Source organism: Octopus bimaculoides, chromosome 7 (assembly GCF_046866305.1).
Source record: "Octopus bimaculoides isolate indiv1 chromosome 7, ASM4686630v1, whole genome shotgun sequence".
Taxonomy (NCBI): domain Eukaryota; kingdom Metazoa; phylum Mollusca; class Cephalopoda; order Octopoda; family Octopodidae; genus Octopus; species Octopus bimaculoides.
Genome location: NC_142934.1, coordinates 19,747,774 through 19,767,517, shown reverse-complemented (window position 1 = coordinate 19,767,517; position 19,744 = coordinate 19,747,774). Strand labels below are relative to the sequence as shown.

The 19,744-nt window shown below is 38.4% G+C and overlaps 1 protein-coding gene across 44 annotated transcripts in view; it reads left to right on the top strand.

Annotated features, from left to right (window-relative positions):
- LOC106872891 (phospholipid-transporting ATPase IA) overlaps positions 1 to 19,744 on the top strand; it is a 422,617-nt gene that overhangs the window by 179,131 nt on the left and 223,742 nt on the right. For 22 of the 44 annotated variants that reach the window (XR_016242557.1, XR_016242556.1, XR_016242558.1 and 19 more), the window contains exon 1: positions 12,426 to 12,567. The exons of the other annotated variants lie outside the window; for them this stretch is intronic. Coding sequence is in view for 15 of the 22 variants with exons in the window: in XM_089354928.1 (XP_089211054.1) it covers positions 12,477 to 12,567 (91 nt within the window). In the remaining 7 variants the exon portion in view is untranslated. Of the gene's footprint in view, positions 1 to 12,425; positions 12,568 to 19,744 lie in introns of those variants that run through there. 44 annotated transcript variants of the gene reach the window in all.

Genomic DNA, 19,744 nt, shown 5'->3' with positions numbered 1-19,744 from the left:
GAGGTAATGCAGTACGATTGTCTCATGCAACTCCATTTAATTGAACAATGTAATCATTACATCAATTTAAAATGCAGAGCAATCTTCAGCTGCACAAAGACATAGAATTTAATTAAATTAGAACAGATGGACTGTCAATGTATCATATATCCGAAAAAGAAACACACTCAAAAGCATAGAGCAGTAATGTATTAAAAGTAATTAAGTTTATGGCACTCTATTGGTCACTCTATAACCAGACATAAACTTAATTACCTTTAATGTATATACACATATACATATGTATCTTTGACAACTGGTATTGGTTTGTTTTTGTCCCAGAAACTTAGCGATTTGGCAGAAGATATTGATAGAATAAGAAACCAAGCTTTAAAAAAATAAAGTACTGGGGTTGATTTGTTCAACAAAACCCTTGAAGGCAGTGTCCCAGCATGGCTGCAGTCCAATGACTGAAATCGGTAAAAGAAATGAAAGATATGTTATGTTGCTCATAAATCCATGTCTAGCATTTGATAAATGTGTAGGTGTATGTATGTTGTAGTGGTTGTTCAATTCTGGGTCAGCTCTGATTGAGCAGACCTATGATCATAGGAGTTTCAGGTGTGAATAATCTAGGTTGTTTTTTATTATATATACATCCTAATTATTCAACAGTGTGGGTTTAGAGAGATATAGCTGCTATTTCTTGTGATTCCAACCAACATATAGAAGTTACTTCATTGACTTGAATATCTATATTATAGTGTGTGTGTGTGTGTGTGTGTGTGTGTGTGTGTGTGTGTGTGTGTTGCTTGTATATTTGTGGATGTGCAGGTGTGTGTGTAAACACTGTTGGTAGTGTGTGTGTGTTTATGTATTTAAAGTATTAGAAAAAAACAGCTTACACTCACTCTACTTATGTACTTCAGGCAGACAAAATATTTTTTCTTGAAGACAGTAAATGAATACTGTGTGTGTGTGTGTATTTATATATATATATATATATATGTACATATACACACACACATACACAAGTACTCACACACATATACATACATATACACTTAGTAGTAAGTGGTACAGCTATAATGAGTGGCAGACTTAAAAGTGCATCATTCCCACTGCATCTGTTAGACAGGAATAAAGCCCTCCTAAAGAGATTTTAAATCACTCGTCAATGATATTATTATTAATATTATTATCCAACATATCGATTATAACACAATGGTGTTTAATGTGCATTGAACAAATGTAATGCACAAGCTTGCATTCCCATATCCATATGAGTATGTGTATATATTTGTGTATACCATATATATATATATATATATATATATATATATATACACACACACACACACACATGCATTTTATACACACAAACACTATGCATTTGGAGCAGAAGGGCATGGCCTGTAACCTTTTCAGTCCTTCCTAGACTAACAGGATTAATGTGACTGATGAAACACACACCCACATAACTGAATGGATGTCTACATAATTGGGGAAGGATGTGTAGAATGTATGACATATAAATCTAAAGTAGACTGTTTTAACCATTTCTAAAATGTTTCTCCAAGCCACTGGAATTCATAAAGCTTTGTATTCTGTTAATGACTCCAGGTCATCCCTAATCAAAAAGATCTTGGATCAGCGAGGACTGCATTGTAATTCTTCCTTCAAGAGAGTATGGTATGATTTGAAGGTGTCACTGCTGTTTCTAGCAAGTTGGATGACCATCTAGTGGCTCTTTCATTGGCTCATTTTGTATTATGATAACTGGTGGTTATTGTTTAACTCCAGGTTAGTCTTTAACTATCTTGTAGACATTCCAATCATGACTATACTTATGTATTTTCTCAACCTACATTATTTAATGTATCCATTTTTTATTATATAAATGGTGGTTGGGGTTGATTTAGAGGCCGTCTGGTTGCTTCTTTTATCAGGTCAAGCAACTGTGTAGCAGCTCTTCCATTGGCTCATAGAATAACTGCATGTAAAGAAATGTTTACTTGGATAATACTTGAGTTTTTTCATAAGCAGAAATCCCAGGAGGTTGAGTTATCTATAGCTTTCCCTGGTTAGACGGAGTCACCACAATATAATTCCTGCATCAAGTGTAACTTTGTGATCTATATGCTTTTCTCTGAGGCCACATTCATGTTGTGGTTTTTGCTTTAGTGAAGACAACAGACTCACTACATGATCATAAAGTTGTGTTTTCAATCCTCAAACCGAGCACCATTTTGCGTTCCCTCCTCTCTAGCAAGACATATGTTGCTGTCTCTCTGTCACACTCTAACCTTTCATTGTCTGACACAAGATCCTCCCCTCTCAAAATTCCTTTGTCTTGCAAGTTACTCGGTGACCCTGCCAGTCCTGTTGTCATGTAAAAAGCATCCAGTTCACACTGTTAAGTGGTTGGCATTTGGAAGGGCATCCAGCTGTAAAAACCATGTCAAAATTGACCTCACTTGTGCTGGTGCCATGTAAAAAGCACTGTCCACTCTGTGGAGTGGTTGGTGTTAAGAAAGGCGTCCAACTGTAAAAAACATGCCAAAACAGACACAGTAGTCTGGGGTGGTCTTCTTCCTGGCTGGCTCCTGTCAAACCATCCAACCCATGCCAGCATGGAAGGCAGACATTGAATGATGATGATGATAGACAAGATATTTCATGCTACTTCAATCTGCTTATCTGTTTACTCCTGGCAATAGTTGGGTACAACCTGCAACAGACTAGCATCCCATTTAGAAATAAGTATTGTACACTGTCACTCATGTTAAACAAACCAAGATGAACTCTTGGAAGGGTGCCACACAGTGAGACTGTACCTGAAACCATGGGGTTTGGAAGCGAACTTCTCAACCACACAGCCATGACTGCACCTCAGCAACAACAGTAGCAATGCCTTCTGCTCTTACCTGGCTGGCTGTATTGATGTACAGGTGCATCAGAGCATGGATTACTAATTGATTATTCACTAATTCTCCATATTATAGTGATTTACCTGTCAGCTCTTTGCACCAATCTCTACTTACAAATCTGTTTCCTCCCCAAGCACCATCGAACATAATTAACATCACAACCACTACAACCCCAAATAATGAGGTGCTAATTGTGCATTTTTTTTTTTTAACAACATTATTTTAACAAGGACTTCTTTCTGACAGGTATTTGTATTTGGTTTTTTTGTTTTTTATTTACTCTATCAGTGTGTGTGTGTGTGTATGTGAGAGAGAGAGAGAGAGAGAGTGACAGTTCTACTTCTAAACAGGTTCTATTTTAATCCATTTGTTATCTCACTACTGCTATTACCTAACTCTTTCCCTCTGTCTTTATCTGTTTCTGTCCTCTCTTGCTTTCAGTTCATATTACTTTGTGTCTGTGTGTGCATGCGCATGCATGGGGGTTAGATTAAGACCCATAGAGGCTCTAAGCACTTACGATTTTGGTGCCCCTTTATATACGAAGGGGTTGCTGAAAAGTTCCTGGCCTTGGGTAAAATAAAATCTAGGAGGATCAGTTAATTACGATTTTATTCAACATATTCCCCTCTCAGATTGACACACTTATTGCAACAGTCCTTCAGTTTTTCTAAGCCCTCTAAAAGAACTCTGAAGGTTGGGCCTCCAACCAGGCCTTTCGCAATATCCTTAAAGCCTAGCACTTTTCAGCACCCCCTTTATATATATATATATATATATATATATATATATATATATATATATATATACACACACACATAATTCAAAATATAAACAACAATAAACCATGAGACAATTTTTAGTTTTTCGAAATCAAACAAAACTAACAGTAAGATAGAAAATGTTTTATTTTTGTTTTGACATCATAAACACTTCGAAATTATATTTCCGATCATAAAAAAAAACACTTCAAATATCATTTTAGCAAGTTTAAAGTTATATCTTTTGTGCCGTAAACTATTTACCATTTCTGTTGTGCCCCATCTCCCCCCCACACAAATACACACTTCTTTATGCCTCAAGCAAGTGCATTATTTTGCTTAATGGTTAATCCAGCACTGTGTGTATGTGTATACTTAACATGTTTGTGTATGCTCAGACCTTCTCTGTGGTAACTGACTCAGAAGAGAAATTGTCCTTATAGGCAATGGGTTTGAAAACACACTGACCTGGACCATGAATGTAGGATATGTGTTCCGTCTTTGTTACACTTCATCAGCTACATACACCAAATCCATCTTTCACAGCTCACTTCTGTTTTTATGATTGTATGTTATTTACAAGTTGCAACATGATTGCCTTCAGGCTCCAGCAATAGGGGTTCTACTCAAAATTCAAAGGGGCTGTGTGATTTTTTTTTTTTTTTGTGCTGGTGTGGAGACAATCCTCTTTGGCTCTCTGAGACCCAAACTGATATAATGGCTGAACCATCACCCCTGCAGGGTTCTGCCTTTTGTTTGAAAGAAATATGCACACAGGTGCGGGTATGGCAGTGTTATTGAGAAACTTGCTTCCCAACCCTGAGGTCTTGGAATCCCATTGCATGGAACCTTGGGCAAGGGAAACTGAAAGAAGCCTGTCGTGTGTGTTTGTGTTATTGTTTGTCCTCCACCCCACCGCTTGACAACCATTGTTGGTTTGTTTACATTTCTGTAATTTAGCTATTCAGCAAAAAAGTCCAATAAAAGAAGTCCAAGAGTTTCAAAAAATTAAGTACTGGGTCAACTTGTTTGATTGAAATCTTTCAGGGCAGAGCCCCAGCATGGCCACAATCCAATGACAAACAAGATGTATATAATCAATCATATGCATACTCACATATACAACTTCGTTAAATAATTAGGTAGTTTCTATTTTTTTCCGAAGACTGTTATGTGCATGCGTATGCACACTAATTCTTGTAGAAATTAATTATAAAACAGAACATTACAAATGTTTTAAGCTTAACTCTGTGTTACAAGGTTATCAGCTGAGTTTTTCTTTTTGTGCTTCTTCTTTTCCTTAAGTTTCAATTTTTCTCACTCTTTCTCCTCTGCTCTTTCTCTATATTTCTTCCCTCATTCCATTCTCCCCCTCCCCCCTCTCTCTCTATACACATCACACTCTCATATTTAAGGGTATCCTTGATAAATATGTACAAACACAACTGTATCTTCTTATCAATTCTAATTGATATGGTAGGCACAGGTGAATCATCTGTGTGAGTGAGAGTGTTTCAAAATGCACAAAAACAACTAACATCAACTGAACAAAGGACTCAATGCAAGGTGCAATGAAATATGTAATATAAAATGATTGACTATGATGTTGAAATTTTGCCAAAACCTCACTTTTCTAATTTTCTAGTTTGTGTGGTTCAGAATTATACAAAAGAAAAAACTGAAAGGTAAGGGAACAACAAGCAAGGTGTATTAGTTTGATGCTTAGGAAATATGGAAACCATTACTGTTTTGAGCCTGTTATAAAATACAAAAGGGAGATTAAACATGAAAACAATGTTACAACCAGCAATTAGAACTCACAATTGTTACTCAGTCAAAGAATCTTACACTTCCTTGATACTTTGATCTTGCCTCAGATGTTCTGTTGAGGATTTTGGGTCAGGTGCAAGTTCAATCTTGGATTTCAGATTTTTTGGTAAACTTCCAGGCTGTTGTTCCATATAAAAGGACTGACTCTACTCTTGTTTTTTTTTTTTTGTTTGTTTGTTTTTTTCAATTAATTTCAAAAATAATGAAGAATTTAGTAAAATAACAAGCTGGTGTTTAGAACAAATTAACATGAAATTTTGATGGATGATTATAATTTAGATCACTTTAAAATGGGGGGTTTGCATTATAAAACAAAGGGCAGTCTCAGGTGGGTTGGAATCAAAATAGTTAAGTTGGTGTAGAGAATTTGGAAACTGTAATATGGATTACAGAATCCGAAAATCCTCTGATCTTTGCATAGGAATGTTTTCTGCTCGATGTTTTACATTCTATATGCATGTTCAGAAACTGAACACATCACTAACATTTTTGAAAAACAGCTACTGGAATGAGTTACCAAACTGGCTTTTCTTGTCCTCTCTGTAGAAAGGGAACATTTATAATGAAGATGACCCTTTTTGTCCCAAAATTCAAACTGTTTGTATCAATTCACCAGCATGCTTACTTTTGTTTTCCTTGTGATTGAAAGGACACCATAACAGTTAGGGACTTAGCCCCGTCAGAAGATATCTCAGATAAGGACAGGGTTGATTGTTGTAAGTATTCCAATTTAATATATTGAGAATACTGAAAAATCACCTTGATATGGCAGCACCCAACTCCTGATAATGTGATGACATAACAACTTAATCAAACCTATGAACCTTTTATGGACTTTATACTGTGTTGTAATTGTATTAAAACATCAATTGAAAGATATGAATACACTTAATTAAAATGTTTTATGATATTGTTCCAATGATATGCATGTGAGGTTTTGTGGGAGGAGTTGGTTTATTAGTGGGGAGATAATTTCATGCTATAACAAAGACAAGAGAAAATGGTTGAATCTTCACAAGATTATGCTGCTATCAATATTTTTGTAGAATCTTGTCTTAACTTGGATTATCTTTACTTCTAGTCTGTTTTACCATAACTTTAGGACGACTAAAGCCTTGTGAGTGAATTTGGTAGCCAGAAGTTGTGTGGAAGCCTTTTGGAGGCACCGTAGGGATACATAATCTGTCACTTGGTTTAATGCTACCACTGAGTTCTTGTGAACTTTTAGCAAAGTTCACTCTGTTGAAAGGGTTCAGTTTAAGGATACCTTTTTTTTCTTCCTTCCACTAGTCATACACAGCAAAGGAACCACATTCTTAAATAATCAATTGGCACTACTTCCAGACGGAACTTATTCAGGAATTGGTCAACCAATTAATTGCTCTGTGAGTTAACATCATTGTGAATATACAAGAGCAGCGTGGACCCTGCTAGCATTAGATGCAGCATAAAAGAAGATTGAACTTGTACAAAATGCATTTCTTCAATTAGCCCCAGATTGCCATAAAATATTTACTGAAGACCATCTACACAAGATAATACTGAAAGTATAGCTACACTCATCTTTCAGGCTTGACAATTTAATGTCTCAGCAGGTGTAACCCATATCACTAATTATCTCAAATGATAAATGAAGCTAATTCTTTTCATAAAATTCAATTTAAAGATAACTCATGCAGTTTAGAAATTTTTCATTATCAGAAAGCCAGGATGGGGTAATGAAAAACATAGAACAAATTTCACTATTTAGTTGTTGGTAGGACTGTTCTAGAGCTCAAAAATAACCCGCATGTACCAACACATGCTATCATTTGATGCATGCATGTGTATATGAATATATCATCTATTTATATATCATGTTTACTAAATATTTTGAAAAATAATTTACTCAAATCTAGTACAGGTTACAGCAGAAAAGAAACTCCCAAATTTAGCATTCTTAATAAGTGTTTCAACAGCACACATAATATGCATCAGTCAAAAGATAATGATAACTAGAAAAGAAATGGTAAAACATGAGCTACAAGACACCATTACCACCTTCCTAACTTCAGTAGCATCATATTAATTGCTGTGTAAAATATGGGTTGTTTTTCTGCTGCACTCTGTAGAAAGGTGTCTGGATACATTGTCGTTATTAGCCTCTTGTTTTAATTCTCTCTCTCTCTCTTTCTAATGTCTTGTCATTTACATTTAAATGTTAGTCATTACTTTATGATTATTCATATACTTAGGATTAATTCTTGTCATAATCCACTACCCTGCCTTCTCTTGCTGTACCTTCCTAATAGTCTCATCCCCCACCTCTCTCATACATATGCGTGCGTGTGTATTTACTGGGCTAAGTTACCTACTAATTATCAGTGGAACATGTGTGATGTTTATCAAGAATAAAAGTGTTACTTTATACCAGTAAACCATTTATATAGCCTATCCTGACATAAACATCAAGTGCATTATGCTGTATAAGTGGTGATGGTATCAGCCATAGTATAATAGATATGCAGTTTCAGTCCTGTCACAGGGCTTGATGTTTATATATATAATATAAATAAAATGCAGCGGAGGCTTCATTGTTGATATTGAGTATCTGCTTTTTCAAACAACTAAAATTTGTGCGTGTGTGCACAGGCATGGCTGTGTGGTTAAGATGAAGCTTGCTTTGTTTGCAACCATATGGTTGCAGGCCACTGCATGATAGAATGAGTGTCTTCTACTATCGATTTGCACCAACTTCATGCCTTGAGTGAATTTGCTAGACAGAAACTGTGTAGAAGCCCCTTGTGTGTGTGTGTGTGTGTGTGGTTTGTCCCCTGTTACTGATCGTCAACTCTTGTTAGTATGTTTACATTTTTGTAACTTAGTAATTCGACAAAAGACTCTGATAAAATAAGGTCCAGGCTTCAAAATAAGTAGTGGGGTTTTGTTCAAGTAAAACCTTTCAAGGCAGTGCCCACAGCATGGCTGCTGTTCAATGATTGAAGCAAGTAAAAGATACATCTGTCTCTTCTATGTTTGTCTCCTCTCTCTCTCATACATACACACACATATATATATATATATATATATATATATATATATATATATATATATATATGAAGTTGAGGCGTAAACATTGGCAACAAGGAAGAATGAAAAGAGGAATGGCAAATGCTATCAAATGTCCAAATTTCTGATTCCACACCCATGCATCAAGGCCAATACACCCAACAGAAATTTCCTTCTTGGATTTTAAGACTCCAAAATGCACTTGTTTCTTGCGGCGTCCCAAATATAACATCTGGAATGGCTTATAACCAGACTGAAAGTCGTCTACTGTCTCCATAAAGCTGGTTGAGCTAACAATTAATGATGCTATACATTAAAAATAAGTAAATAAAGCAACAACGCACACGAGTTTGCCCTGCAGATGGGGGGTCCAGGATGGTCTTAGGTATGTGTTAGTGATCATGTATATATGTATAAGTGTGTGTGTGTGTGTGTGTGTGTATGTATGTATGTATATATATATATATATATATATATATATATATATATATATAGGCATTTACATATGCCCGCATATATATACACACAATTTTTTGTGTCAAGTCTTAAAAATAATTTATTAAACTGAAGGATTACTCAATGTTATATATACATACACAGATAGATAGATAGATATATATGCGCGTAAACACTCACGCATGGGGGAGAGGAAAGAGGTTATTTGTAAGGTTTAGCCGGAGAGGTGCAATGAAGGGATTATAAAGAGGTAGAAATAGGGTGAACGAACAGGTGTAATATGCGTTGTCTGGTTGCACGTGCTCGTATGCGTCAGCTGGGCGTATTGATTAGGGGGTTTTCTTCGTAATGAAGAGGTCTTGCGTTCAATCTCACTTTGTGACATCTTGAGCAAGTGCCCCTCCCCCACCCTCACGGCGTCGTATTGAGTCAAACCTTGTCAGTGAAATAAGGTTGACGGAGACTGGAAGCTCGTACTGGTTCATGCTTTACGGTTACATCAAGCGAACAAGTGACTGCGAAATACCCAGCCACTTACAAACGTATTGAGTCAGTGATTTAGTTGATCGAACAGCTGGAATACTCATTGTCGAAATCGATGGAGTGTCCATTGTGCGCGCGATCGTTGTTTTACTTCCTTTCCTGTTTACAGTAGTTGGCCGGGTACGTCCCTATATAACGCTTCATTGCAACCCTTCGTTGCATTTGGTAAACGCAAGCCCCACTCCCCATTTTTTAATGCTTATAATTTTTACAATATGGACAGTATATGCACATTATATCGTCCCATTGGCACTGGATAAGTTGTCTGCAGCAGGAACTGTGTATACTTTGTGTGTATCAGTTTTCATTTGGAGTTACTATCTTCCAGATGGGTTGTGCTCTGTTGAGAGCTGAAGTAAATTGCGTGTTTATACACACACATACACACGCCTGTGTTTAAAGTAAACTAAACTGGCACTCCGTCAGTTGCGACGAGGGTGGATCAACGGAACAGCTTGCCCTCGAAATTAACGTGCAAGTGGGTGAGCTCTCCGCAGATGTGCATACTCATAACGTAGTTCTCGGTAAGATTCAGCGTGACACAGAATGTGACAAGGCTGGCTCTTTGAATTTACATGTACAACTCGTTTTTGCCAGTTAAGTGGACTGGAACAACGTGAAATAAAGTGTCTTGCTCAAGGACACAACGCGTCGCTGGGAATTGAACTCAGGGCCTTACAATCGTGAGCTAAATATCCTAACCACTAAACCACGCGCCGTCACTAAGGTAGACCAGAGGCTATATATCCACTAGCGTAGCTGGGGGAGGGGCGCCCCGCCCTGGCGGCACTTTTAGGTCTGCTGTAGATAATATCTTTTTTGGGATCCGGGCGACACACACGCTAGCTACGCTAGTGCGTATATCCCAACTGTAATAACTCGCTTTAATCAGGTGTCTTTTCGCGTCACCCATCGGTGGAGCCAGGCTGCTTACAACTGTGTCATATTGCAGCTAACACCCACATCTTCCCATATTCGAGGTGGCCCTTCTGCCTCTGCTAAAAATATGAAGCACGAAGTATTAGTTTAAACTTCTCGTGACACCCTTCAGCATGAGAGGATTAAATAACTGCGCTATAGCATAGACTCACGTGTGCCCGATCCATGAGGAAGCATCTAAATCGGTCATAGGCAAAGTTTGAATTTTTTTTTTCTTTTCTAATAGTGCGGCCCGCCTGATGATGAGTCATGTCTCATGCTACCCGCTTCTCGAAAAAGGTTTCCCATGACCGATCGAAATGATCGCTTGCCCTATTAGAAATAGCAGTCACACACACACATACCCACACACCCTTCCACCTTTAAAGATGAAATAATATAAAATAAATTATTCTGAGATAAACTAATGACGGAATGGTTATGGCCAGAACGCCTTTGCCCGTGCTCTTTTCGGTGAAAGCTAAGTTTGAACCAAACAACAGATACGTTCCATATAGTTATGTTTACTATTTAACCACATACACATGCGAAGAAAGATGCATGCTATGATAGTAAATTTATAATTTAGCCCTACGTTAGCCTTATCCCATCTGTAACTATCTGGGGTTTTTTTCCCCCTTTTTCGAGATTATTTAGGACTGCATGATTGAATGTGTCCCCACTTTTTTTTTCTCTTCTTCGTTGTGACTTGAGGATAGTTTGGCCGTTATTTCTAGAAGATTCATAGCCAGCAATGTAGTCTGTCTCTTTCGTTGGCTCGTAATTAATCGCTCTTTACGCAGATATGAATGAGTTTTCAGAGAAACAAGTATATTTGTATATATGTGTGCGCGTGTGTGCGTGCGTGCTTGCCTACATCTGCGAGGTAACTGCCAATCAAAATACCTTGTGATATTTATTCCGCCCGAGTTGTACAGACATTTCCGAGTCGCTGTCGACATCAAGAAGGCAGTGCATTAAAGATTAACGATTTACAAACCTATAATTAACGACGCTTTTGTTCACAAAATGCATTGTTTAATCTATAATACAACAACAATTACTAAAATTCATTGGCTACGATGATTGATAAACTGTAATCGAACGAACGTCTCTGTATGATGAAAGCTCTTCCAAAACCTGAAAACTCCCGTCTTTCTAGGTGTGTAGGACTGCATTGCGGTTTGAGAAATTTGGCTGCTGTTGCTAGCAGGTCAGGCGACCACTTGGAGGCTCCGAGGAAATACTTCTTGTGACAGTTTTATTGACAAGGCGTCAAATGTTGTCGTTACAGCTGCTGCTGCTGCTGTTTAATATAGCGACCTGTTCTGCTCAGTATTTGCAAGTCGACTCTTAAAAACAAGGAAACATCTCAACCGGACTTTACACTGAGAACTAACCCTACCCGCTACTCTCTCTCTCTCTCTCTCATATTTAATGTTACAAAGTGTTCATAACCAATAACGCCTCCCCCACCTCGCCCTCGTTTCTTTTTGCCATTAATGCTGGTGATGTTTTAACCCTCGGAGCACAAACCTTGTCCCTCTCGCATTTTCAGTCTTTCAGTCACCACCTTTGATAACGAGCCAGCGAAGAAACCACGACATGATCGTTCAAACTACTTGCTAGAAACAGCAGCTTAATCTACCTCAAATCAAACACTGCTCTCTTTTGAAGAGAAGAAGAAGAAAAAAAGGAAAAAGCAACATCAAAAACAAAACATTGGATAATGTACTCTGGAGTACGGTTTGGAAACGAAAATAAATAGTAACAACAACAACAACAAAAAAACAAGTAATAATAACCCTGTATAAGTCATGGCTTGAACGAATATTGTAGATCGTAGGTCTTCTCGATCATGGCCCGGGCCTGTTAGGGGGTTAAACCAACAATAACACTACCACCAGTACCACTAACGTCATAATCAGAAACAGCAGCAGCAGCTGCCGTCCCCGCCGCCGCCGACGTTGCTCTACCAGCACCGTTCTGGGCGGGCTTCCAACCGACTGGAATGGAGTTACAGAATAAAACGGTAAAAGAAGACCAAGACACTACGGATGGCTGGCGGCATGCTGAAGCGGAGGATGCCTTGTTAAAAGAATGTAAGTCTTTGTGGTGTTAAACTATGGAGTGTACCCCCTTTCCGCTATATATATATAAATATATATGTACGTTTACACACACACACATACATGTACAGGCTGGTACAGTCATGTATACATACACACACGTGTGTGTAGTTTTTCCCATCATTTACAGACCTACGTTACCAAAACAACGAATGCGAAGCGTAGATTGTGCTCTCTTTATTTTCGTGTTCCTGTCAAAGGAACATTTTGGTTGTAGATACAATTTCAGGAAGGAATTTAGTAAAATATTGTGTATGTATGTATGTATATATATATATATATATATATATATATATATATATATATATATATAGTTTCTGTTTGTTATAAGGAGATAAAGCGGCGTATGTCAGTAGTTCTAGTTTAAATCGAAGCTTCTGGTTAAAAACAATTGTATCGAAACAAACTTAATTTCTCTCTCTCACTTTCTGTCTCTCTCAAACACACACACACACACGTTATCTTGCAGTAAATACATTTTTCAAACTTATGGGCTTGCTCTCACTCACACACACACACACACACACACACACAATAATACACGCACCGGTGATGTGTTATTTTGGTGAGGGTCTAAGATCAAAGAAGTATTAAATATGATAATCATCATAATAGCAATATTAACGATAATAATTATGATAGTAACGATGATTGATTAGTTTCTTTTTTTCGATTGTTTATCGAGTGGTTAGGCTGTTTTCGTGCTTGGGCGAGTGTGTATTTGTGCATATATATATATATATATTCATACACATGTATTTCTCTCTCTCTCTCCTATACGTTACACGGATCGTAACCCACTTAATATTATTGACATTGTACCGGATACTTAAATCTGTTTGCGCCCCCAACCCTCAAGCTCTTCTTACTCAGCACATTATATGCTGTGTGAATAAAGGTTTGTGTGTGTGTGTGTGTGTGTGTGTGTGTTAATGATTTTTATGTATCAAGCGTCGCTCCCTTTCTGAAAATAGATATTGCCTTACATAAAACACCATTCTACACTCACTCACATACATGTATATATATATATACATATATATGTATATATATATATATATATATATATATATATATATATATATATATATATATATATATAATGTGTGTGTGTGTAATGATGTGGTGTGTTTAATGGTTATCTTCTCTTTAAAACAATTGGTTGTCGAACAAAACAAAAAAACGCCTTACAGTAAATTGTTCCGGCTCTTTTACGCTATGAGTTCAAATCCCACCGAGGTCGACTTTTCCGTTTGTCCATCTGTGGTTAATAAAAATAAAAACACACATGTAGAGAGAGAGAGAGAGAGAGAATCTTTCTTCGTTTTCTTCGGACAAAACCTTTTGTAACCTTCGTCCTGTCTTTGTCCTTATATGTCTTTAATTGATATTAGCCCTTGTGGCCAATAAAACGAATTAATTATTATTATTATTATTATTATTATGAGGAGGAGTAGTAGCAGTAGCAGTAATGATACTATTGTTTGTGGGGATAGAAGCAAAGTGCAGCCTTCGTAGATTTTTAGGGAACTTTATTGAATACAGTAGCTTTTAGGTGTTGAAGCGATCTGCAGGTTTTTTCGTTTGTGTCCCAGCACTTGCGGCCTTCTCTCTCTATTGTTACATCTTTTTATCTTTTGCTTTTTACCTGTCTCAATCACTAGGCTATGGCCATGCTGGAGGCACTACTTTGAAGAGTTTTTCAGTCTAATTATTTTTTTTAATTATTATTTAAGCCTGGTACTTACTCTATAAGTCTTTTTTGTCGAACGGCTAAGTTACGGGGACGTAAACACACCAACACCGGTTGTTAAGCGGTGATGAGGTACAAACACACACGCACACACGTATATATATATATATATATATATATATATATATATATATATATACGTACGTTCAACGGGCTTCTTTCAGTTTCTGCCTACCAAATTCACTCACAATACTTTGTTCGACTAAAGACTATAGTAGAAGACACTTGCTCAAGATGCCACGCAGTGGGACTGAACCGGGAACCATGTGGTTGGAAGAGGTCGATCTTGTGTTGTATATATATACGTATTGTTGACCTTATACACAGGATGTATGTTGTCATGAGGAGTGTTATTAAATTTTTGGGCACTGTTTAAACAATTTATGTATTGAAAGCTTTTGAGTCTTAATGCATAATTGAATTGTGATTTCTATCTGGCAAAAAGCGGGATCGAATCCAATGCTATACATGGATGGATGGACGGACGGACGGATGGATGGCATTCGATCAAATATAAACACAAGCGTAACCTCCCTCATTCACTACCATGTATAGCAATGCACGCACAACTTGTAGAAATATACATAGATGCGTAGATATAAAAATAAACACGTGCATGTGTGTGTGTGTGTGTGTATATATGTATGTTTATATCTAGGTGTGTGCGTGTGTATCTGTGTCCATATATATATATGTGTGTGCGTGTGTATCTTTGTCCATATATATATATGTGTGTGCGTGTGTATCTGTGTCCATATATATATATGTGTGTGTGTGTGTCATACATAAACAACGCGCGCACACATTTAAAACACGCAGCCTATAAAAAAATACGAATGGACTGTCCACTACCGCTACACTCGGTTTCGTTAAACTTATAAAACGAATAGAAACTTGACCTTGCACCTTATAATACTTCTTTTCTCATGCTTTTTATCTAGCCTTCATTTTCGTTTTCTTCATAATCACTCCCCCTCCAGCTCTTTCTTTCTCTCTTTAGTTCCACCCACTCTTCTGTTGTGCGTCGTCCCGCATATATAAAACACAACAACAACCAGTGCCAAACCGTTCATTCACAAATACATCGAGAAATACAGAGAGAGAGAGCGAGCGATAGGAAATTTGATAGAATGTATTATAGTCTCTTTGACTCCGTATCCCTCGTTCTACTTCCTTATTATTGTCGTCCCATCTGGTGGTATATTATTGTTTCTTCCACTCCCCGAATTTCCTCCTCTTCATATAATGTTCCGTTGTCGCAAACCACTCCTGCCGACCCCTTTCTCTCACCAACGACCATCATTTCGATGATAAACTATTTCGAGGCTTTTTTTTCCTTCCGTTTTTCCGAGAAACATTTTTGACAAAAACGATTTGGCATCGCTATTCCACTTAAGAATTACATTCACTTAGCCCTTTTGTTAACATATTTCTGTTGAAATACACTATCATTGCTTCAATTTATTTTTTAAAGTATTGAAGAATTTAGTAAAATAACTTTGCCATTATTAAGCGGGTATTTAGAACTTAAACTCGTATAAAATTTTGTGTTTTAATTTAGATAATTTTAAAGCCGTATATTTGTGTCAGACTCAGAGACGGCCTCGAGTGGGCTGGTATCCCACCCTCATAATGTAAACTTACGATCAAAGATGCTCTGTAGACAGTATTTTTTGAAATTCTTTTTTTTTTGTTTCATTCATCAGACTGCGGCCATGCTGGGGCACCACCTTAAAGAAATTTAGTCGAATGAATCGACTCCACTATTCTTTTTTCAAAGCCTTGTACTAATTTTATAGGTCTCTTTTGCCGAACCGTTAAGTTACAGGGACGTAAACACACCGACACCGGTTGCCAAGCAGTGGTGGGGACACACACACACACACACACATTCACACATACATACATATGTGTGTGTCATGGATTCTCTTGTTGTGAAAGATAAATGAGGGTTCTGTAAAATAAAGCGGTGATTATGTTTAATGGACACGCCTGTGTCTCTTGAAGCCTTGCAAATCATTTGGCAAATGGAATAAATTGAGGGCTCAGTTTGTTCGAGTGCGTGTGGATCATTTACTACGTGTTTTCTTGAGTGGACGGCAAGGCTTGTTTTGCTCTGTACCACAAAACCAAACACACACACACACTCTGGAGATTGTGTGTGTATTTAGTAAAAAAAAAAAAAAGACAGAAAGACAGTAGTATGCCTGTCTTTTGCAAAAGATTTGGTTGCTATTTCTAGCAGGTCAAGCAACTTCGAAGACGCTTCTACGTTGGTTCCTATTGTTACCACTTGTCGTTGATAAGTCGCACCGGTTCAGCCTTGATTGAGCAAACGTATATCCAAAGGTATTTCAAGTATGCCTGACTTTTCTAAATGGTAACCAGCTCTAAAGGAAGAGAAGTTTGCTTGTTACTTTTAGCAGGTCAAAGAACTATATATAGATTCAGATTCCCTCTTTAACTCGTAATTTCGTTCTTGGATTAGCTCCAAATCGGCCTTGATTAAACAGACCTAGAATTAGATCTTCTTGTCACAAACGTCTTCTGTTATCTTCTTTTGTTTTAGTTATCGAACTGTGGCCATGCTGGGGCACCACCTCAAAGAGTTTTAGTCAAATAAATCGGCCACAGTACTTATTCTGTCATTCTATTTTGCCAAATCACTAAATTGCAGGGATGTAATTAAACCAACACAAGTTCTCAAGTAGTGGTGGCGGTGATGCTAAACACACACACACAGTGTTGTTATACACATGCACACACATACGACAAGCTTCTTTCGATTTTCATTTACCAAACCTACTCACAAGGCTTTGGTTGGCCCAACACTAGAGCAGAAAAATAATCCAGAATCCTTGTCACCCGATTGATCCCAAAATTTAATCAGTTTGTGCCAGTCACATGGCCAAACATCCCTGAAAGTTTCATCCGAATCCATCCAGCAGTTCTTGAGATATCTTGTCCACGAACAAACAAACAAACACAACTGAAAACAATACCTCTGCCTTTGCTCTAAGGTGGAGGTAATAACGTTTTGTGAGGGAGGAGCACAGTGAATCAAATCAGTCCTTAGTACTTGACTGGTATTTGTTTCATTCTGCCTGAAACAAGGAAAAGTTAAACCAACTTTAGTGATATTTGAACTTGGAAGGTAACGGAAAATATTATGAGGATTTTATAATATGAGCACAAGGCCACAGATTTGGAGAGAAGTGGGTATAGTCAATTAAACTGATTCTAATACTTGACAGGTACTTTACTTATTGATTCCAGAGGGATGGAAGAAGGATTGATTTTGGCAGGATTCAAACTTAGAATGTTAAGTGTTGTAACTAAATACTACAAAGATGCATGCATAGCTGTGTGGTAAGAAGTTTGCCTCCCAACCACAGGATTCCAGTTTCAGTCCCACTGCATGGCACCTTGGGGATGTACCTTCTTCTATTGTCTTGGGTCAACTGAAGCCTTGTGAGTGGATCTGGTGGATGGAAACTTTAAGAAGTCCATTGTACATGTATGCATGTGTGTGTGTGTGTGTCTTTGTGTCTGCCCCCCCCCCGTCGGTGTTGGTTTGTTTACATCCCCATTACTTAGTAGTTCAGCAAAAAGAGATTGATAGAATAGTTACCAGACTTTAAAAAAAAATAAGTTTTGGGATCGATCTGTTTGACTAACCCCTCAAGTCAGTGCCCTAGCATAGCTGCAATATAGTGACTGAACCAAGTAGGACAGAAGATAAATAAATACATTTTGTCTGATTCTCTGATATTTATACCAGTCTAGAGCCCATGTTTTAAAATAATTTCTAGTTCAGACATGAGGCTAGCAATTTGAGGGGCAGATTAGTCAGTTAATTGACTTCATTACGTAACTGGTACATGTTTTCTTTTCAACCCCTAGAAGGATAATGGAAACATTGACCCACCCCCCAGTAGGATTTGAACACATATCAAGTGTGAGAAGTATTGCATGGTATTTTGCCTGATGCTCTTACGTTTTTGCCAATCCACCACTCTAATGATCATCATCATCATCATCATCATCGTTTAACGTCCGCTTTCCATGCTAGCATGGGTTGGACGATTTGACTGAGGACTGGTGAAACCGGATGGCAACACCAGGCTCCAGTCTGATTTGGCAGAGTTTCTACAGCTGGATGCCCTTCCTAACGCCAACCACTCAGAGAGTGTAGTGGGTGCTTTTACGTGTCACCCGCACGAAAACGGCCACGCTCGAAATGGTGTCTTTTATGTGCCACCCGCACAAGCCAGTCCAGGGGCACTGGCAACGATCTCGCTCGAAAATCCTACAGGAGCCAGTCAGGCGGTACTGGCAACGGCCACGCTCAAAATGGTGCATCTCATGTGCCACCCGCACAAGAACCAGTCCAGGGGCACTGGCAACGATCTTACTTGGCTTGCCGGGTCTTCTCACGCACAGCCCATTTCCAAAGGTCTCGGTCCGTAGTCATCGCCTCGGTGAGGCCCAATGTACAAAGGTCTTGCCTCACCACCTCAGCCCAGGTCTTCCTGGGCCTACCTCTTCCACGGGTTCCCTCAACTGTTAGGGTGTGGCACTTTTTCACGCAGCTATCCTCCTCCATTCTCACCACATGTCCATACCAGCGCAATCGTCTCTCTTGCACGCCACAACTGATGCTTCTAATGTTCAGCTTTTCTCTCAAGATACTTACACTCTGACGGGTATTCACATTGACATTACACATCCAACGGAGCATACTGGCTTCATTCCTTGCGAGCTTACGTATGTCCTCAGCAGTTACAGCCCATGTTTCACTGCCATGTAGCATGGTTGTTCGTACGCATGCGTCATACAGTCTGCCTTTTACTCTGAGTGAGAGTCCCTTTGTCGCCAGCAGGGGTAAGAGCTCTCTAAACTTTGCCCAGGCTATTCTTATTCTAGCAGCTACACTTTCAGCGCACCCACCCCCACTACTAACTTGGTCGCCCAGATAGCGGAAGCTATCGACTACCTCTAGTTTTTCACCCTGGAATGAGATAGAAGTTGTTTCCTGTTTGTTTGCAGTCTTTATTGCACCTGAACATCTGCCACAAACAAAAACTAACTTGCTAGTTAACCTGCCTTTGATGTTGCTGCACCTCTTATGTGTCCATAGCTTGCACCGGGTACATCTTATAGAATTACTACCTACTCCTTTTCTACATACTGAGCAGGGCCATCTACCTGAAGGGGTTTGTGTTTTATCTACCTTCCTACTTATTAGGATTTTGGTTTTAGCTAGGTTGACTCTAAGGCCCTTCAATTCTAGACCTTGCTTCCACACCTGAAACTTCTCCTCTAGTTCTGATAGTGACTCCGCAATTAGGGCAAGGTCATCAGCATAGAGGAGCTCCCAGGGGCAACCTGTCTTGA